Here is a 20884-nt window from a genome sequence, read left to right on the forward strand (position 1 = left end):
CCAATTCTGCCAGCCTATGGTAACATGGCGAGTATTTACTTGTGTATTTGGCGCTTGACTGATGCCCACGTGAAGATACAATGGCGACTCTACTGTTGAGGTCACACACGTGCTCAGTTTTAATAGAAATCTATATAAGCTGGTGTTTTGATCGCAGCTTAGAGCTGCAGCGGCAAAACAGGGAAGTGAAGAAAAAAAATTCAGTGAGCCCAGAATTTCATTCGTCTTAATTAAAGAGGAAGTTTAATCGCGCACGTTCCTCATCCTGGAGGCTTTTCCACCACACACGGCAGCTCCGGATCATCAAGGTGATCGCAGGGTCACGGCTTTGATGTATAGTACAGTAGCCACGACCACGCGGATGAGCTGACACAGTCATTTCATACAATTGAGGGGCAGATGCTTTCGATGTCACATGATGCATAAAAGGCAGCGCGGCTGCGAGAAGAACAACAGAAATCAAATAGCGTGGCCATGGGCGGAAAGGTAACGAAGGGTACAGACCACTGCAGCGGCGGCCAGTGCAGCACACACACACACACACACACTCACGACTGATTTGACTGTGGAATGGCCAAATAAAATTCTTTAAAAAAAAGAGGCTGTAGCGCAGGGGTGTCAAACTGGTCCAGTAAGGGCCGGTGTGGCTGCAGGTTTTCATTCCAACCGAGCAAAAGCAACACCTGATTCTACTTAAATCAACTAAGCTGTGACCACACAGCTCATTTGTTGGATCAGGTGTTGCTTTTGCTCGGGTGGAATGAAAACCTGCAGCCACACCGGCCCTTACTGGACCAGTTTGGACACCCCTGCTGTAGCGTATAACCTCTGTGCTACCTTCTGATAACCACAGATCCCTACGCTCTCTCTCTCTAGATCATCTTCTTCGAGGACAGAAACTTCCAGGGCCGCTCATATGAGTGCAGCAGTGACTGCACCGAGATCGCGTCTCACCTGAGCCGATGCAGCTCCTGCAGGGTGGAGAGCGGGAAGTTCATGGTCTATGACCAGCCCAACTTCACGGGCCAGCAGTACCTCCTGACCCACGGAGAGTATCCGGAGTATCAGAACACCATCGGCTTCAGTGACTGCATTCAGTCCTGCCGCGTTATCCCTCTGGTAACTATGTGCACCGTCAGCCTGAGAGGCCAAGGCATTAGCGATCAAGAAAGTTGCACGCAAGAATTTTTCTTTTTTGTTTCTACCACACAAACCAGCTCACTTGTAACATGCTTGACATTGTTAGCTTCAAAGCCAGCAAGCACATCTGTCAGTTTCACCTCCAACATAATGTGTGTTGAATAAGCAGTGTTTCTTTAACATGTACCCCGAAGCTGCCTTATATTTGATAAGACGTTCCCTGTTAGCAACAAAGCTGGCTAGCATTTGTGTCTTGCTTTCAATTTCACCTCCAGGAGGTTTCGAAGGGACTTTTGGCAACCGAGAATGGGGCAGTTTAGCTGCACGTATGTAGTGTTACTTCCAGATGTACCCCAAAGCTGCCTCGCTTTTAATATGCTGTCCTTGTTAGCTCCAACGCTAGCTAGCAACACCAGCTGCTATCACGCAGTCAGTTGAATTTCCAAAGGGTTTCGGATGCATGATCCTTATCCACGATGAAGAAAGGTTTTTTTCTGTGCGACACACAAGTGGCTCGATGTTATTTCTTTCATACACACATCAATTTTATGTTGTTGCCTTTAGCTAAAAAGCTAGCTAGTGCTAAATCAAAGGGTATCGTGTAACGCTAGAGGGAGCGATCCATTTCAAACTTATTTAGGGGCAGAAATAAAACTGTGCAAACACCCAATTTGACCTGAACATTTATTGTCTCAACGAAACAAGGCCCTTAACTGCTTTGGGTGGTAAATCATCAGTTAGCATCAGTTAGCATCCTAGCAGCTAACCCGGAACAGCAAGCATCAGATATTTTGCTGTCGTTTGGTACGTTACAGCACAGCGGACCCTTTAAGATGAGGATCTACGAGAGATCCAAGTTTGAGGGCCAGATGCATGAACTGACGGACGACTGCGACTCCATCCAGGACCAGTACCACATGCCTGACACACAGTCCTGCAACGTGATGGAAGGCTACTGGCTGATGTTTGAGCAGCCAAACTACGAGGGCCGGATGTTTTACCTGAGGCCAGGGGAGTACGAGAACCTCAGAGACGTGACCGGAGATGCCGTGAAGTTCAATTCTACCAGACGCATCACGGATTCTGAACTGTTTTTGACTAATAAATCATGAAGACCCTTTGTTTTATCAGCAGTTGTCCAAATTAGACGCAGAAAAGGATCCTTTTTAACCCTGAAACCGTGATTTGTGATTTGTTTGTACGTGATTACAACTGTACCGTAAAATCCGGCCAATGTGAATTTACCTCGTCTACTCAGTGAAATAAAATGGCCTCGCTGCAGACTTGTGTGCATTGTCTTATCACGACTCAAACGATTCGTAGTGCAGATGGAACATCGCACCAAAAACAAAGGAAAGGAAAGGGAAGTTGCGCCATCAGTAATTCTCACGACTGAGATTTTCACCGACGGCCAAAGAATGAGCTCTCGAGGTCGTTTTTTTTTTTCCCCCCCTTGTGGTTATTGAGTTCAGGTGCGACACAAACGATTCAATTAACATTGAACTTAATAGAATTCCAATCATTATGGAAATTATGATTTGAACATGAGAGCGGCTTCATCGTACGTTCATTTGGAGAGGAAATTCAAGAACTAAATTTACGGGAACGGAGGCGACTAAAAATGTGTGTATTTTAATGGTTGCACCCTCTTCAGTTTTATTTTTAGGCTAGAATTTAATGTTGGAAATGTGAGAATATTAATTGATTAAAAAAATGGATACTTTATTACTGCTCTAGATTTTAATCGAATCGTCTTTGTCTCACCTGTGTTGCGTCACCTGTTGTCACTCAACCCTATAACAAGAGGCCACAGGCGCCCACCTGTAACCACTCTGACACAGACGGGCGCTGCCGGCGCGGAGGAGTCAAGTTGTTACTTTTTCTTTTTCGGGGAATGTTTGTTTGGAGAATGTGAGGAATAAATCTCTTTTTCCAAAATGAGAAACCTGAGTTTAGTAGTGAGAGAAATGCAGCAGCTTGAAAAAAAAATAAAGAAAAAGCTTCATTAATATTTAAAATAGCTGCAGCCCCCCCCCCCCAGCAGATATTCAAGTGTTAAACTGCAATAACCAGGCACTTTGCATTACACGGACAGAGTTTAAGTATTGTACTTCAAAAATAAGGGGGGGGGGGGGTGTTAAAGCTCTGTGTACACGCAACCTCAACTCACAACCAGTCCCCCAAGATGGTTTTTTTCCCCATCTCTTTACGCAGCTGCAGCAATTTGCTGAGTTGCTGACGTGCGGCACCTGCCGGCTCGTCCGGGATCAGTGACCTTCTGCTGACCCCCGTCATGAGGAGCACCTGCGTCGTGATCAGGGCCGTCGGTCAGACACCTGGACGGGAGGGAAAGCTGGAGGAATGAGAGATGAGCCCACATGTAAGGGTTTAAAAAAAAAAAAAGTAAAATAAAAGAAACTGTTGCAAATGTTGCTTTTATGCTCTGGTCTCTCGTGTGTCTCTGGATCCACAGAGGAAGAGAGGCTCTGATCTGCTTTTTGCAGACGGTTACTGATTTGCACGCAGCTTTAATTCTATACCATCGCACAGATTAACGCTTTAAATTAAATACCTGCACATCTACAACAGCCTGCTCTCCCTCACCGCCGCTCGTCCTCAGCTGTCCCAGCTGCCGTGCAGGTTACAGCATTGCTAGCACTCAGGCTAGCCATACAGAGAACCACAATATGAGACGCACACAAAGGCAAAGCGAGCGGCGGCGTTCAACAAGTTGTTATGCTGACAGGAAGAAACGAATGGAATTGTAAATCATATAGTGCGCTGACGATGAAGCAACGAGATGAAGAAGCCAGTGCTTGTATTACCAGCTTCAGCTTCAACGTAGAAGCATGGTTAACATTCAAATGAAAAGTCTTGCTTTTTAACGCGCGGATTAAAAGGATTTTGTTTTGTTGATGAAGTGAAACGTGCTCTGAAATCTGAATCTTGATGATGAGGGAAATAAACATTGAGACAAACACTACGTGTGTCACAACTTCTTGGTTTCACTCTTTTATTCAGTTATATTATATTTTCTTCATTAGTGTGTCATTTTATTATCTTTTTTTCTTCTTTTTTTTTGGGGCATTCCACCCACAATGAAAGGGCATACCGCTGCTCGATGTCTCCCCCCCCCCCCCAAAAAAAAAATGGATTCCCTTGGACCACGCCAAACAAAAAAAATACTGTACGGAGAGAAAGAGCTGACCAGCCAGGTCATTGTTCGCACTCACAATGACACAGGTCATCCGTGGGTTATAAAGGCAGAGTCGAGCGCCCAGCTGCTGCTAGAGTAACGAAGGGTCGCCAACACAATGGCTAAGGTAAGACTGCTTGTTTAGCGCTGTGCTTCTTCATACCTGCGCGGATTGTTCGGCTCAAACCTTTAACCGTCTTCCCCTCGACTGACCTGATTCCAGATCACCTTTTACGAGGACAGAAACTTCCAGGGCCGCTCTTTTGAGTGCAGCACTGAATGTCCTGACCTACACTCCCACTTCAGCCGCTGTAAATCTATCAGGGTGGACAGCGGCGACTGGATGGTGTATGAGAAACCAAGTTACACGGGTTATCAGTACTTCCTGAGGAAAGGCGACCACCCGGATTATCAGTCCTGGATGGGATTCAATGACTGTGTGCGATCTTGCCGCATGATCCCTGTGGTAGGTGGCGGCACCGTAGCCATTTCTGTCCCTCCTTCCCTGTGTGGTTGCTAACGCAGCGCCTTCTTTGTTCTGCAGCATCAAGGCTCTCACAGAATGACCATCTATGAACAACCCGAGTTTAGAGGCCAGAAGATGGAGCTGACTGATGACTGCCCCTCCCTCAACGAACGCTTCCACTTGAGCGACATCAACTCCTGCAACACCATGGAAGGCTACTGGATCTTCTACGAGCACCCCAATTACAGGGGACGCCAGTACCTGATGCGCCCTGGTGAATACAGGAGGTTTAATGAGTGGGGGAGCTCAAGTCCTAGGGTGGGTTCCATCAAACGCATCACTACATGAGAAAAGTCTGTACATAGTTAGCATGAAGGACTGTTGATTAAGTCAATAAATTGAGCCAGACACCAACGTACTGTCTATGTTTTTGTTTGTTTCGTAGCACAGCCGGCTGTTTGTGTGTAGTGGACATGTTTTATACTTGAAAAAGGGCTAAAACAACAAGACTGGGACAGAGGCACGCACAGTTTAAGCCCAGCAGGTTTATTGAGCACAGAGAGAAGAAGACTTCTAGTTGAAGTCAGTGATTCGCCTGAGTGAGCCGATCCTTGGACTGGCGCCTCCCCAGTCGCTGAATCTGCGGTATTCGCCGGGTCTCAGGTAGTAGATTCTGCCCCTGTAGTTGGGCTGGTCGTACAGCAGCCAGTGGCCGTCCACCACATTGCACGAGTTAATGTCAGACATACGGAGGCGGTCCTGGACATTCGGGCAGTCGTCGCTCACCTCCTGCATTTGGCCGCCCATGTCTGGACGCTCATACAACCTGATCTTGTAGGAGCCACGGTGCTGCAGGGAGAAGAACACACAGGAGTCACCTGTTAGCTTCCAAAGCTAGCTTCTCTGACACGTGGGTGCAGGCTCAGCCCGCCTCTCTACGCCGTTCGTTTCTAAGATGCGGTGTAGTTTTATTATTTTCCAGCAACGGCAGCAATATCTGACCAGATTAGATTCCGAACTACGCAACTGCAGATCGTCCATCCACAATTTTTTTCAGAGGCGCAAGCAAAACCACGCGCCGATCGGCAGCGTGTTACACTCGCTAGCACTCTTGACATTTAGGGAATCGGTCGATTCTGCTCGATGGGTTTTCCCGCCTTGCCGGCCCCCCGCTCGGCTCATCAACGGGTCTTACCATGGGGATCATACGGCAAGATCGGATGCAGTCGTTGATGCCAATCATGCGCTGGTTGTCCGAGTATTCCCCTCTACGGAGGAAGTACTGGTGGCCCAGGTAGTGGGGTCTCTCGTACACCATGAAGCAGCCGCTCTCCACTCGGATGGAGTTGCAGCGGTTGAAGTAGGGGTGCAGGTCGGCACAGTCGCTCATGCACTCATGGTGCCGACCCTGGAAATTCCTGTCCTCGTAGAATATGATCTGCAAATGAAACGACAAACCACAACTAAGCGTATAAAACAAACCAGTTTTGTATTTTAAACAGCAACATATAGTTTGCTTACCTTTCCCATTGTTCTTTTCGTGGGGGCCAGACTGGCGCTCAACAGACGCTCTCTGTGCCGCTGTCCTTTTATATTATGTAGCTGTGTGATGGCACAGCATAAAGTATTGTCATACAAATAGGTTTTATAACACAAATCTGGTTATGTATAGCGACGCGGGAGAGTGTGACCAGGAAGTTATTGTTGTTCAGTTTTCACATGTTCATCACTATTGCTCAAAACACCAGCGTGGGCTTGTGACGCGTGGGCGGGGGTGTTGGTGTGTGTGTGTGTGTGTGTGTGTGGGGGGGGGTCACTGCTCAGCAAAACAACAGCCATTATTTCTGGACTTTTCATTCAAAAAGACATGTAACTGTATAGTGCTGCACCGTGACAAGCTTTTTTTTTGGGGGGGGGGGGGGGGGGACATCATATTTATGTTCTAACCTGAAGTTGGTTCTCTGGGGGAAAAAAAAGGTTCTTTCCAAAAAAATATACTTCAAAGGTGAACGGATGAATTCTTTTTAAAGCAAAGGTCCGTGACGAAAGGAGCACAAGTACCAAATCCATCGCTGTCGTTATTTTCTCTTCCTGTTCTGAGAAAACCCTCCAGCGGCGAAGCCGGCGACCGCGCGGACGTGAACCCTCCCGCCTCGCAAACCAAACTTCAATTACATTTTTAAAAAAATGCACACATTTTATATTTGGAAATATATGGCTCAAGAATTAAAGGGAGCCAAACCGATTCCCACCTGATGGTTACGAGGTCAAAACAACTCGAGAAGTCGTATACTTCTGAAAGTGGCGAACACGATTTAACCTACTGACGAAAAAGTGCATTTTTTCCGTATTTCATTGTCCTGTTTTGCAATATTCTACAAAATCAAGTCAAGAAATGTCAAATCTTTTTTTCTTATTTAATGATCCGACGTGACATCATGAGAAATGACTTTTAAACACCAAAAAGGGATGTCTTTTGGTGTCCAATTACCCAGTTATTGCTATAAATTGTCCAGCGTGGCTCTAAAATTGTCAGTGGTATCGGCAGGATAGGTGGCGAAATTAATGCCTGAGTAGAAACAACCAGATGGTGAGCAGGGAAGGGAGAGAGAATAATGGGTGGTGGGTGAGCATGCAGTTTAGCATGTTGATAAACGAGTGCTTCAGCTTCTTTTAATAAGAAAAATAAAGGTTTTTGAGGATCTTTTTTGGTACAATTGTACATTCAAATCTTGTGAGATGACAAACATTTGCGTATATTCTGGAACTTTCAGGTCCACCCCCCCCCCCCCGCCCCCCTCCCTTCTCTCCAGCATTTCCACGTCACTCGTCCCGTTAGCGAACGCGCTCGTCGTTTCCTGAAAGTCACATAAACAAGCGTGAGGCTCGCAGACAGACAGCTGACACAGAAACACACAGCTGACTTATAAACTTCCATCCGAGGTCACGGGATTCGACCTTTTGTCATTTTAATGAGCCGGCATTCGCCACCGTGCCAGATCTTGATCCCATTCACAGACAAAAAGCCCTGATTCATCAACGCATAGGGCCTAGACCGGCACAGTTGCCCCCCCCCACCCCCGGACCATACTGACACCAGAGGACGCCCACATAAATGCGTCTTAATCTGCAACATTTAATGCTTTGGATCTCATTTACAGTTTTGCTAATAAACTACACAGAAACCTGAACAGTTGTTGTTTTTCTTTCCTTCAGAACACACACACACACACACACACACACACACACACACACAAAAAGCGGCTAATGCAGGAGAGCTGAAGTAGCTAAGACTGAGCGCCTACACAACAGGGTGGGACACACAGATCACGGAGGGTTCTAGAGTCTCAGAGGCTTCGGGCAGGTAGCGGCAGTCCGTGGGACGGGCGTAGCGGTGGTGCTTCGGCTTCACACGGACCCAAGAGTGTGGGAACATCTGAATCTGTGAGAGGAAGGTGGCGGAGGGAGAGAAAAAAAAAAAAAACATGATTAGGTGAAAGAAGAAAGAAAGAGTGGTCCACGCCAAAACCGCCAGTCTGGCCCACAAACTGTAAATAAACATCTGGCCTCGGCAGTGTGTGGTTAGTCGAGAGGAACCTATTCTGGGAGAAGCCACTCTGGTGTAACACTATGTTTGGGAAAAGCTTTTGGGTTTATGGTGAATTTCTTTGGAGCGTGGGAACAAACACTGGTTCTGCAGTGTTGTGTGTGTGTGTGTGTGTGTGTGTGTGTCGGAAAGGTTACCTGTCCAGGGTCTTGTTGTGGGAAAACTGGTGCAGCGGCGTCTGTCCTCTGGGGGTGCAGGGGGTAAACCTGCTGCACTGCGGCCTCGGCGAACTGCAACAGTAAGAGAGTCTCGGCGTGACACGGAAAAAAGTAGAACTGGATGCAGCACAGAAGTGGAACTTCACGTTGCAACCCTTGATTTATTTATTTCTTCATTTAAAAAAAAAAAAACAACAACCCTGGAAATTCCTTTTCCTGGTTTTTCATAAACCCTGAACACACACTTGCTGACCTCGGGGATGGCGTCCTGGCTGGAGCCTCCGTCTGTGGTCTGGTACAGATATTCAGACGGCTGCGGGTACACGACTGGGCTTGAGGGCATCAGCGACTGCACAGACACACAGCGACTGAACAAAAACAAACCTCTCCAAGGACCTGCTTTAGAATAGAGTGCAGCGCTGTTGCCCACCTGGACGGGATTCCACTGGTACTGATTCGGGACACACTGGCGGGACAGAAACGAGCAGACGTGAACTCAGAACTCTTCCTCGCTCCGGAGCGTGAAGGCAGCACAACTGACCTGATAGTGGTGATACACCGGCTGCTGGTAAAACGTCGGTTGGGTCCGAGGGAGCATCACGGGTGGGGTCGGCTGCGAGACAAAGCACGCGTATCACCAAATATGATTCAAAATGCCACCGAGTGTGAAATGGTGAGAACGGACAGGCCACTGGTGAGAAGGGGGGCTCATGTTGGGGCACTGGAAGTAGGCCATTCCGTCGTGGTAGGTGTAGGAATATCCTGACGAGGTGGTGAGGTGCACCGTCCCGCAGGACAGGGGCGAGGGCGTGACGCGGTTAGAGCTGGGAACACTGGACGTTTTAGCTGCGGGAAATTTAAAAAAAAAACAAAAAAAAACAAAAAGGAAAGCCACAATGAAAGGATGAAAACCTGTGGCGAGTGTGAAAAGAAACGAGGAATAAGAATAAGAAGACACGCGAACTCCGACAGAAATGTGGCAGGGCTGAGACGTCCACTTACTCTGTTGTCCTGGAGGTGGATGTTTGCGGACGGCCTGACCGATGCTGAGCTTCTTGTTTCTCAAAAAGATTCCAGGTGCCTTCATCGTCAGTTAGCGGCGTAATAGCAACATTAGCAGTGAAATAGCTACATATGACAATAATTACAATGAAAGCTACTTTACTGTCGTGCTTTACTGACATCATGGAGGACTTTCAAGGCATCTTCTTCAGTCTCAAATGTGACAAACCCAAATCTGTTCGAAGATAGAAACCCAGAAAAGTCCGGTTTGTGCATAATCCTCATCGTCATGGTGACTTTTCAGCTACTTCCCGTATCACCAAGGCGGCGGGAGAGGGGGAACTCACCCTTTTGACACTCCTGAGCGATCTATCACGATCTTCACCTCTTTAACAGCGCCGTGCTGAGAGAAGGCATGTCGTAGGTCGCTCTCATTAACCTTCCCACACACACACACACACACACACACACACACACACACACACACACACACACACACACACAGGGGTTCTTTATTCATTTACAGGGAGCTGTGTGCTGTAAATACCACAAGGGGGCATCTGATGTGTCTCTCCACAGCAAGATGGGACAAGAGCACACTCTTTAGCACAGTACACATAGTCATACTGACCTTCTGACCTTATTGACGTGCTCTGCTGCTACTGCACCCCCCCCCCCCCCCAACTGACACACACAAAGCCAAACCTGCCAGTCTCTCACCCTGTAGTCCATCCCCCCAACAAAGATCCGATTGGGGATGATGGTGCCGAGGTGGGGGGCTTGGAGCGCCGGGCTGCTGCTGCTGCTGAGCTCCACAGGCGAGTTACACATGGAGACGCCGCAACCGGTCTGAGACGGACAGAAGGAGCAGGACACTAACAACATCACCACGGAGAAATAAGTGATCTGTCACGCACCCGGAGCCAGAACACAGTGCACCATTCACACAAGTGCCTCTGATGGGTTGCATCACAAGCTGAAACCGGACTTGATTAAGCTCCTTTTGAGTCTTGTGAGGAGAACCTGGGAACAGTTTCAGCTGTGCTCATGGATACATGGTCATCACCTCCAACCGTGTGCTTGAATCATCCATGGATACGAAGTTTAGTAAGTGAAATGATGAAATCAAGTGATCAATAAAGTTGCCTTAACTAAATTAGCATGGGGGGGGGGGGGCTTAGTAACATGGTTATAACATTAGCAACATGGTGGATCACCGCAAGTTCTTTCATCCAAAAGTTTTCAAATTACTTCAGAAAGCTTTTCACAATCAAATTCTGACTTTAAGGGAACTTTAACACTTCAATCTTGTTAGCTAGCAGCTAGCAGGTTGAGCCACTCCGCACGAAGCCATAAAGGTGTTTTTTTGTTTTGTTTTTACTATTTTTCATGGTTGATTTTAATAAACGTAATCATGCAAAGTAAATCCTTAAAAAATAAGTAAGGTATTCCTTCAATGTATAACACCAAGTAGAACAGCTAAAAAGCGTAAGCTAGCCAACTTGCTACCAGGAGGCTAATGCTACTTAGCAGTCCGCTCACCTTCTGGTTCGCTTCCTCGGCGGCCTTTTTCATTTCGGTAACTTTTTAACTCTTCAGAGAATCGTATGAATGTAAAAATCGCGGGATAAACGGTCAGTAAAAGCTAAATGGTACTCAGCTCCTGGTCTCTCCACCACCGGCGCACTTGGACTCTGGCGCCTGCAGCCAGCAGCGATCATGACGTCACTCCGGGATTCTCTACGCCAACATCAGAAAAAAAAATATGATCAGTATAAACTTTTAAACCTTTATCATTTTTGTATCTTTAAATGTAATTATTATTTAATGATACAGATACTCAGAACGACAAAATGAGCCGCTGAAGCCAAAATTGATATCAACTACAGAGCTATTCACTAACGGACTGCGCCATTAACGTAAAGTTACGCTCCAGAAGGCCGGAAGAACTCAAAAAATAAAAAATAAAACATTTTTTAAAAAGTTGAGCGCACATTTATCTGTTTTTAATCAAAAGCTGAGTTGATATTTAAGGCAGAATGCAAAATTAATAAGGTAATTAGATAAATAAATAGATTAAAAACCAAACAAATGCTTCAAATTAAAACAATCGTTGCTGAATGAGTGCCTCAAGTTAGAAAGTGAGTGTGAATGGTGTTTATGGTCTCTGCAGAGGAATTAGAAAGTCTTCAAAAAAGAAAAGGCCGATTAAATCTAAGTTTTGGTTAAATCTGGCTGCAAAGCTTACTAAAAGTGGTGGAACATATGAGCAACGTCAGGCTGCACTATTAGAAGCCGCTCACAGGGGGGCGCTGTTTCTCTGCGAATCCTCAAGTCCTTGGCCGTCTCCATGCTTGCATGTCACATACAACCGAACTTTTGAGGTGTCAGAGTTCTTGAAACTGGCTCCAGATTGTCCCTTTTTGTTTCTTGGATAAAGAAATTAGAAATAATTGACAGATATTTTATCATAACCTTCAATCTTTTTGGTGACCTTTTATATTCCACTTCTGGACCTTTTCTTTTAAATCCGTCCTCCGCTTTTCCAAACCTTTTCCTGGGTTTGCTTGACAAAAACACCGTAGATTCACTTGAATCAGTTTAACGTGTTTCTGTCCTGACTGGATGTTGTGCACAAAACTCATGGAACTGCAATTTCTCCGGTCCTATACCTCCGATTCCTCCTCCTCCTCCTCCTCTTTCCCTTAAAACCACAACAAAACAAAAGAGAACAGTTGATGCCAGCGTTGGTGAACAATGCACAACAGGAGCAGGGATATGATACCATTTTTTTTTTTAAATGCAATCTTCCCTCTGACAATCTGCACATTTCCTCTGGTGCACAATTCCCATCATGGCAACCTCTTTTTCTCCAGATTGTTTCTCCTTTGTACGGACCGCACCATTACTTGTCATTCATTTCCAGCTTTTCTTAATTGCGGGGTGAATTTGCGAATGAGTTCTGACTGTGCCAAATGAGAAGGGCATGTTTGATAATTACAGCAATTTAACCAGCTAAAAGTCTTTTTTTTTCTCTCTTCGTTTTTTTTTTTTTTTTTTTTGAATCCACAAAAGATCATTTAAGACACAAGTGCTGTCGGGGCCACTTTGCTGACAACAAAAGAGGATATTAAAGCTATTAAATCAGTCACCGCGTGTGTGCGTGAGTGGGGTTCTTGAGCCTCGACAAATGTAGGATTTCAAAATACGGATTGTTCCTTTAAATAAAAACACATTTAGAGGAGATGCAGGTCAAATATCGAGCCCCGACGTTCATTTCCCACAGACAAATTGAACATTTTACCTCGGTTGGTCAGTCAGTCAGACAGTCGTGGAGACAGAGGTTGATGAAAAATGAGCCATAACAGAAGGGTTCAACTCCGGCTCTGTAATTACTCTACAAATCTCTGATTTCCCCTCCTTCATCTCCAGACTATTTATAGCTGCTGCATTCCTCCAGGAGAATAAAATGATCTCTTTGAGACAGTACAATGCCAGAAATAACAGGTTTGGACAAACATTGGCTGAGGCGTGGTGGGTCTGGCTGACCATCACTGAGTTCCACTGCGGTTTTACTCCACTGTTCTTCGCCCTCGTCCGTTTATTCATCTGTTATTCTAAATGGCAGTGGGTTTGCAAGGGGGGGGGGGGGGTGAGTGTGTGAGGGAGGGAGGGAGGGAGGGGTGGTGGTGGTGAGGAAGATGTGATGCTCCAACAAAAGAACTTGTATAAACTGAATGGCTTTGTAGTCTGGCGGAAGGGTCGGCGGTCCTCGTACACGTGAGGGCCAAAGAAAACACACGGCCCTGAGTGTGAATATGTGGAACTGTAGGAGTGTTTAGGCTCCAGCGGCTCAGTAAACGGGTCACGGAGGAAATGGACGAATCAAACAGAGCACTTTGGTGAATTTTGAGGGAAATAAGTACATGAAACTGACGGTGAACAACAGGTGGACAAGGTCAGGCTGAGAGGGACTGACGAGATCTCGCAAACACACACACACACACACACACATGCACACACACACATGCTAACCCTAACCCACACACACGAAGAAGGGAAACGCATGAAACAGGAAGCAAACGCGAACAGAGACACAAGTGATTTCAAAATAAAACTGCCCATGAAACATAAAACAGGAGGATAAAAAACAAAAAGATACCTCAAACACGGGAAGCAGAGATGCAGCATTCAGACACTTTATTTTCTTATAAAAACAAAATGTCTTAGCATAAAATTAAGAACGAGCCGTCCTTCAGAGTTTTTCCCATGAGGTGAGCAACCAAACAGTTGATGTCAAAACTTTATCATCATTAAGCCCATAGAAGCTGCACGTGTCAATCATCCCCTCCTGCACTGTCCGCTCTCTGACTCTCTCGCTCTCTCTCTCTCTTTGCTCCTTTTGTGAAAACGCTCCACCACAATGGTGTTGCATTCCACAGCGACACCCGATGATTTCTCTAAATGTAGACATATTATTTAGGGTTTTATATGCCGGGGCCTGGGCTGTAGTTAGTGGGTGTGCACACACTGACCTATAATAAAGTAAACACAGTCAACTGGGCTCTGGCCAGAGAACTGAAACTGAAGCCAAACTCTCCTCGCTCGGTTCTTTCTCCCCCTATAGCTCGGTATCACCGACGTATATCAAAAGTGCACTTATCAGCCACTTCATAGTAAAAGCAGGTGGGTGTCCAGATTAGCAGGCGGTGCGTGGAGATAATCCAGAACGACCCATCAAGATGTGTTTGCTGGTCGCTTAGACCGTCTCCAAGGAACATTGGCGGGGTAATTTAAAGACAGAAGACATCGAAGGAGGAATAAAAAGACATGCGGGTCCCTAAAGTCGACGTAACCCTTAAACTCTCCCTTAAATGTTGCCCCTCATCCTTAAAAACTGTGGTTCCATCAATGGAGGCGATATCTTTTTCCTCCTAAAAAGCCTCAGAGGGAACGGACGCTGACATGCTAACAATGTGACAACCAGCCTGCAACAACAATCACGTGACGCTGCACGTCAAGATGCATTCCTCCCTTTAAAAAATGCATTTGAGCCTAAATGGGATCAGACCTGTACTTATTTACTAGTTTATGCTCCATGTGACATTTTGAATAAAACATCGTTCATCAGGAGGGGGGTGACGAAGACCACTGGGACGACAGCTCCAGTCAATCTGCTATCATTTCAGATGCGGCATCATGAATTATTTGGCAGCGAGATAACACTAATTTTGCATTAGATTCACGCCCCAGCGCACCTGATTTTTTTTTACACACACACACACACACACACACACACACACACGTATATGTTCATATTTGTTGCCCCTCTTGACACTCTTGTTTAGTAAATGTAGGTCAGAAATGTGTGTATTTGTGTTTGTCTGTCTCTACGGGTGTGTGTTCTTACTGTATGTAGCAGCAATAGTGTGCTACAGGAGTCTCCTGACACAAATCCATACACACACACACACACACACACACACACACACACACACACACACACACACACACACACACACGCATAATCCAGCAGTAGGTTGGTTTAATATTTCATTTGGCTGATGGACGGCGTCTGCTGCTCTGCGAGCCAAACATCATTACAACACACTAAGTGACTTAACTCTAATTAGAGCTGAAAATCTCATTAAAGTTGCTCGGCGATACAGGAAGTAGCTCACCTTTTCCCATCACTCGCAACTCTGGAGTTTTTGAGGTGCAGGGAACCCCCGGCAGTAGCAAAGACTTGTTAAAAATGATTAAAAAAACCCAAAGAATCAGAAAGTCACCGTGACCCTACAGTATCACAGGTGACGAGGTGGAGTTGCAACTCATTTTATCAGCTAATTTCTGTCCCGTTGTATTATTTCACACCAATTTCCGCCACTTTGTGGCTCCTGTGTGTGTGTGTGTGTGTTTTTTAGGTATAATTAATGAATGATGTGGGAATAAACAGCTTGGTAACATGCTTTTGCACTCTGCGTGTGTGTGTGTGTGTGTGTGTTTGTGTAGATGAATTAACGATCTTTGTTTCCTCTTGTCGGTCTGTTTGAGCAATTAAAGGTCAAGGGTCACAAATGCATAGACCTAATTAGCCATTTGTAATTTGTGGACACTCCCTTAACTCCTCCTCAGATTAATATGATGGATAAACTGTAATCTATAACCTATTAAACAGCAGCATCTCCCTCCCCATCCGTAACTGATGCAGTTTTTGCGCATGAAAACAATGAAAAGTGCCTGCGGCGTCCCACACGCTCTAAAAAGCATTTCGGGGATCTTTTGGCGGTGAAAAAGCAGAAAGGTGCAGCTGCAGATGTGGAGAGGAGGGTGAGTGTCAGGAGAAAAGGTGCTGGGGTAAGAAACAGAAAAATCATGGCCACAATTCTCACAGCAGAGGCAAACCACGAAACCACAGCCGGGTTTATTTTGGCCAAATGGACATGAAAACAATGGAAATGCAGTTTAAAACTTATGGAAAACGTCCAGTTAAAAAAAAAAAAAAAAAAAAAAGTCTTTAACTTCTTGAAATTGCTTCTCATTCCTCTTCTTGTGCTTAACAGTCAAGAAATGAATGTGAAATCTTCTCAAGTGAAACATCCACGCTGGAAACCTTTAAACCCCCACCGGCTCCTCGCCTCATCCTTCACCCACGGCGAGAGTCAGAGACGTCCTTGTTTTCTCCTCCCTCCATCCATTCGCCCCTCGCTGTGTTTGTACTGAACAGATGCCAGCGCTGGGTAAAGTCCTCTCCAGAGGGGCTGCCAGCAGCATATTGGTTTATAATTAATGAAATTAGGGCTCGTGTCTGCTGAGGAGGCTTCAGTCCCAGCGTAGGATAGACTGCTGCCTGCCAGAAGACAGACGAGGGAGGGGATCGAAGAGGACAGGCAGATGCGGCTGGATCACCGTCGATCACTACGAGTCTCCCGCGGTCGCTCAGACGAGGGACAAACTGAGTGACACCGACTTTTGGGGCCGAGTGACATTCATCATCATGAACTCTGACCAAAACCTCAGGTGTCCTCCAAATGCATAAAGATAAAAATAAGACTAATAATGCGTGTTTTATTTCAGCAGGGCCTGAGCATGGGTTTTACTTCTCACATTCTGCTCCTCAACCTTCAACTTTGTGCAACGGGAGGTGGGAAATGTTGAATTTCAACGTACAGAAGTGTTCACCAGCAGGCCTCAGGCATTCAGAAAGAAAAAAAGTAAGGAGTCATTTTAATCTGAAAAAAAAAGAAGAGTTGATTCAAAGTCTTTGATAATTCACTTAAAACACACATGCGTAACCGTTGTCAATGTCTAAAAGAATGGCGTTAAAAAAAAAAAAATGCCGCCACACAAATGCTGATGCTGATTAAATATTGATAGTGAGATTAATAATTTGTTACATTTTGAATGAACACGCCGCCGTTTGGTGCAGGTTCTTTGAAATTTGTAAACTGAGATCGAGAGCTACAAAACCGTTTCTGTTGCATTTTTTTTTTTAGCTTCACCACAGCAAAGTTTCTGACTTGTGGGAGAAGTGACGGCTCTTTTCTGTTCAGGAGAAATCAAAACGGCAAGGAAACGGAATCCAGCCGTCATTCATTGAATTATTTGTGTGTTTACAATGCTCAAGCAGGTCCGGTCTGGGTCGGCGGATGCTAACGTGTCCGTGGATCACACAGAGATACTCTCTAACCTCATTTCAGTCACTTGCGAGCTCTCTTCCCTCTGGTTAATCCTGTTAGAGCTGCTCGATCCAGCAGCAGCCGTTAATGTTCTCCTGCTGTGTCCTGATGCAGCCCAATCATCCCTGTATACCTGAACGAGAGAGAACTCTGCCACATCATACACACACACACACACACACACACTTGTTTGACCTTTACCATGCTGTCTCACAAAGTTACGGAGAAAGTGAAGATAAAGAAAGGTTGCCATGCCGAGGATTCGTTTAATAAGCAGTCGAGCCGTCTCCTGAACTCTTAAGTTTCAGGCATCATACCGATGATGCGTCTTGTTCGTCTCAAAGCTGCAGTGTTTTGACGTTCATGTTCGATCACGTTATAAACAGGCAATGTAGCTGGCTGGCAATGTTCAGCCTCTAATTGTTGTAATTGTTAGCAGTTGTCTGTGCTGGAAGTGCAGCCTGATGATTGTTTATGTGCGTGTATTTTGTGTACATAAATGTGCGTAGCTTTATATGTTTCTTCGACATAGGCCAATGTGTATGTTATATTCATGGTTTTGCGTGCGTGTGATTACTTCCTCTCTCTGTTTACAACCCAGCTAAGCTTCAAACAGGCATGATTAGATAGAGGAGAGACAGAAGAGGGAGGAAGGACGGAGGAGGAGGAGGAGCGAAGGTAGAGTAGGAGCTTCGTCTGAGGTTGCGATCTCCATCAGCAGAGCAGCTTGCGCTCTTCAACTAATAAAAGTCACAAAATCGTGACTCAAACCAAACTTCAGTATGACTCCAAACACACCCTGGTGTGTCTTGTGCGAGGGAGACGAAGGCACCAGTTGACAAGCAGTAAAGCGTGCTGCCATGGGCCCATGGCGGCACTTTGGAGGAACAGCCGGCGTTAATCCATCCCAGTAACGGTTCAGCAAGTTGCACATGGGAACCAGCAGAGGAGGGAAGGAGCGTGAAATCCCAGACACCTGGTGGCTCTTTCTGCACAAGTGTCTGCAGCTGGTGTCAAGAGCCCACAACCACCCGGCCAGCTGTGCTTCCTCCATGGCTTCCACCAGACCGATACGAGTCTGAGCAAATACTGTGGGACGCTCACCTTTGACTTATTGGAAATTTTCGACTGTGGTTGTATAATTTATAATTAGAAGTAATTGCTCCGTAAACATGTGACATATCAAAATGGAATTCCTTTGATAAATTGCTAAGATTTTTTTTTTTTTCCCCCAAGTTGGCCAGGCTGAAAGCGGTAAATACGGTGTGAAGTCCATCGTGGCAAAATGAGATCACCGTGCAATGACACAGTTATTTACACACCGTGAATTAAGCCACTGCCGCTTTACATAACCAGGTAAAACCTCTGCTCTTTGACTATCACTGCTGGGGACAAAACTCATCATTTCCTCTTCTCAGGTGCAAATTTAGACACCCAATTTGTGGTATTTGTGATTAAGGTGCAAATCAGGGGCTCAAGGAAAGAAAAAAAAACAACAGATGGAAATACAGTGATCGTTGAGTGGATTGAAGAGCGTCATCTCTATCCTGTTCCTCACTGAATGAAACGAAATGTCAATTCATTTCATCTTGTCGTCTTGTAAAAACTAAATAATAGTATTCACTGCACAGCTAAAACAATTTTGCCTTTAAGGATGTGGTGTACGAAGCATTGATGACAGAATCATCAGCATTCAATCCTTTTTTCTTAATTTAATCCCTCTATAATAAACTCAACAGGGGACCCAAGATGGTTCCCTGTGGTACTCCAATGAAGTGAGCCATGTGGCTGTATCACTAATTTAGGATATGGGGGTTAGCAACCATAACTTCAGGTTTAATCTTGGGTTTTCGGGGACATTATTGTTCACTGTAAGTGAGGCGTACCGCCTTTGTAACTGATCCATTGGAAATAAAAGCACTGCCTATTGACCAATCGATTTCCTCGGAGAACAATGATGCTATTCTTTCGTGACATTGCTCATGCTCAGTTAAGTTATCCTGGATACATTGAACTTTATAATCAAAGTCTCCAGATCACAAACGTATGACAGCTTAACAAAAGCTCTTCAGTGGCAGAGAACCAATTGTAGCGAATCACATGAATCAATGATGAATCCAAAAATAACATGGCCTTTTTTAAAGCTGTTCCAAAACAGAGACCGAACACTCTAATTTAGTTCAAAATTTATTTGCTGGCAAGTTTTTTAATGTTGAAAACAAATATAGCTTTTTTTTACTACTTGAAATAAATGGAACATTAAATTATCAGATTCCAGACATAGTTAAAGCCCTATTAGTCTTTAATGTTTTTTTTTATTTTCCAAAAGGATTTGCTTTGAATGTCTTTTTGTGGGTGTAAAAATCGTACTGGTTTACAGAAAAGCTATTTAGAGGCACACATCAAAGCCAGACGCTCCGCCACTAATGCAGCAGAGCCGCCATAATTAAATGTTTGCTTTTGAAGGAGATGTGATGTGGTTGTTTTCTGACTCGTTTCATCTTTAGGTGTTTGAAGGGTGTTTTCACGATCTGCGCGCCTGAGTCATAGAGTTGATTAGTTTTAGTATTTGTAGCTGATGAAGTAGATGATGACGCTCAAGAAAGACGTGTACTTATGCGCCCTGCAAGACACTCCGGAACGAAGACGGATGCATTTACACCTACAACAACTTGGGAAGCTTGGATGCACTTAAAAAAGCACGTCAATGAACTGTTTGATCATTTGTTTCCTACCTGAACCACTTCAGTAGAAGTTAGAATAAAACAAAGCCATTGCAGATTTAAGTTCTAAACATCCATCACACCAAGTAACTTTTTAATTCATCTCCACTTCCATTTCTAAATCAGTGGTTTAGAAAATATGGGTAAAATCAAACGTGTCTGATGACTTGTGTCCTGTGCATTCTGTTGTAAAGCAGTATTGTCACGTCCCCGCGTGCCTGTTATAGATTTAGTAAAACGCTATCCTAACTGAAAGACTTACATAATCTTATTTTTGGGATATACAAATGCTTAGGTTTGCTCTCTCTCTCTCTTACACACATCACTGTCCCCTGTTTGTTGCATAAATGGTGATGACACACACACACACACACACACACACAGACAGTGCCACGTGTTGGCTTCAGTGATTACCGTGTGTTGTGTTCAATGGCGTGTAAACTTCTGTCGCTGCGAGTATTAGCATGTTTATCAGAGTGTGTATTAACGTGCTACAGCGCCGGGGCTGCAGGGACACAGTGTATATGTGTGTGACCGTGCTAGCAGCGGATCACAGGTGTGTTTGCAAGCTCCGTAGAGAGCCTCCCTCCACCCCCCCCCCCCCCCAATAACCCCTTCGCCCCATCCTGGGTAATATCAGCCCACAGAGCACCTGCGTCCTCGTCCCACAGCACGCACACGTACACACCTCTAATGGCCTCCCGTATCGGGCTGCCATACGGCTCTAATAGCCAGCTGTGTGAGCAGAAATCCAGTGGAGCGTTACCAACAGTCACTGATGCAGTTGTACTATTAAACGAGACCCAACTCCAATGAGTTTTCACAGGATTTCAAACACAGAAAAACACACGAGTACAAAGAACAGCACTTTATATGTCTTCAATAGTAACAAACGGTTCTGTGCCAGACTTCT

At 45.4% G+C, this 20884-nt stretch overlaps 4 protein-coding genes across 4 annotated transcripts; 2 read left to right on the top strand and 2 right to left on the bottom strand.

Annotated features, from left to right (window-relative positions):
- The first annotated feature begins 473 nt into the window (after positions 1-473).
- On the top strand, positions 474-2402 carry LOC147272567 (gamma-crystallin M3-like). Its single transcript, XM_086188347.1, has 3 exons — positions 474-486; positions 877-1119; positions 1956-2402. Exons 1-3 carry the CDS (start codon positions 475-477, stop codon positions 2250-2252), a joined length of 552 nt encoding a protein of 183 aa, XP_086044473.1. The 5' UTR covers position 474; the 3' UTR covers positions 2253-2402.
- Positions 2403-4334: 1932 nt separating this feature from the next.
- LOC147272568 (gamma-crystallin B-like) lies at positions 4335-5208 on the top strand. The gene is made up of 3 exons (XM_086188863.1): positions 4335-4463; positions 4560-4802; positions 4881-5208. The coding sequence occupies exons 1-3, from the start codon at positions 4455-4457 to the stop codon at positions 5148-5150; spliced, it is 522 nt and encodes a 173-aa protein (XP_086044989.1). The 5' UTR covers positions 4335-4454; the 3' UTR covers positions 5151-5208.
- Positions 5209-5334: 126 nt separating this feature from the next.
- Positions 5335-8161, bottom strand: LOC147272569 (gamma-crystallin M2-like). The gene is made up of 4 exons (XM_086188735.1): positions 8108-8161; positions 6324-6404; positions 5998-6240; positions 5335-5651 (listed from the first exon to the last, which is right to left on the bottom strand). The coding sequence occupies exons 2-4, from the start codon at positions 6330-6332 to the stop codon at positions 5376-5378; spliced, it is 528 nt and encodes a 175-aa protein (XP_086044861.1). The 5' UTR covers positions 6333-6404; positions 8108-8161; the 3' UTR covers positions 5335-5375.
- LOC147272570 (protein boule-like) lies at positions 7908-11308 on the bottom strand. Its single transcript, XM_086187765.1, has 11 exons — positions 11112-11308; positions 10290-10418; positions 9917-10008; positions 9750-9804; positions 9570-9648; positions 9253-9413; positions 9109-9180; positions 8998-9033; positions 8821-8916; positions 8547-8639; positions 7908-8244 (listed from the first exon to the last, which is right to left on the bottom strand). Exons 1-11 carry the CDS (start codon positions 11142-11144, stop codon positions 8104-8106), a joined length of 987 nt encoding a protein of 328 aa, XP_086043891.1. The 5' UTR covers positions 11145-11308; the 3' UTR covers positions 7908-8103.
- Positions 11309-20884: the final 9576 nt, after the last annotated feature.

This window comes from Aulostomus chinensis, chromosome 1, assembly GCF_037954235.1.
Source record: "Aulostomus chinensis isolate RoL2024-O1b breed Wild chromosome 1, RoL_Achi_v1.0, whole genome shotgun sequence".
NCBI lineage: Eukaryota > Metazoa > Chordata > Actinopteri > Syngnathiformes > Aulostomidae > Aulostomus > Aulostomus chinensis.

Excerpts from the sequence above, each read along its gene's own strand:
- LOC147272570 (XM_086187765.1), bottom strand. The coding sequence starts at position 11,144 with ATGAAAAAGGCCGCCGAGGAAGCGAACCAGAAG. Across the intron at positions 10,419-11,111 it reads CCGAGGAAGCGAACCAGAAG|ACCGGTTGCGGCGTCTCCAT; the intron begins GTGAGCGGACTG and ends TGTCCGTCTCAG. Across the intron at positions 9,034-9,108 it reads CGGTGTATCACCACTATCAG|TGTGTCCCGAATCAGTACCA; the intron begins GTCAGTTGTGCT and ends CTGTCCCGCCAG.
- LOC147272567 (XM_086188347.1), top strand. Across the intron at positions 1,120-1,955 it reads CCTGCCGCGTTATCCCTCTG|CACAGCGGACCCTTTAAGAT; the intron begins GTAACTATGTGC and ends GGTACGTTACAG.
- LOC147272569 (XM_086188735.1), bottom strand. Across the intron at positions 5,652-5,997 it reads CTTGCCGTATGATCCCCATG|CACCGTGGCTCCTACAAGAT; the intron begins GTAAGACCCGTT and ends TTCTCCCTGCAG.
- LOC147272568 (XM_086188863.1), top strand. Across the intron at positions 4,803-4,880 it reads CTTGCCGCATGATCCCTGTG|CATCAAGGCTCTCACAGAAT; the intron begins GTAGGTGGCGGC and ends TTTGTTCTGCAG.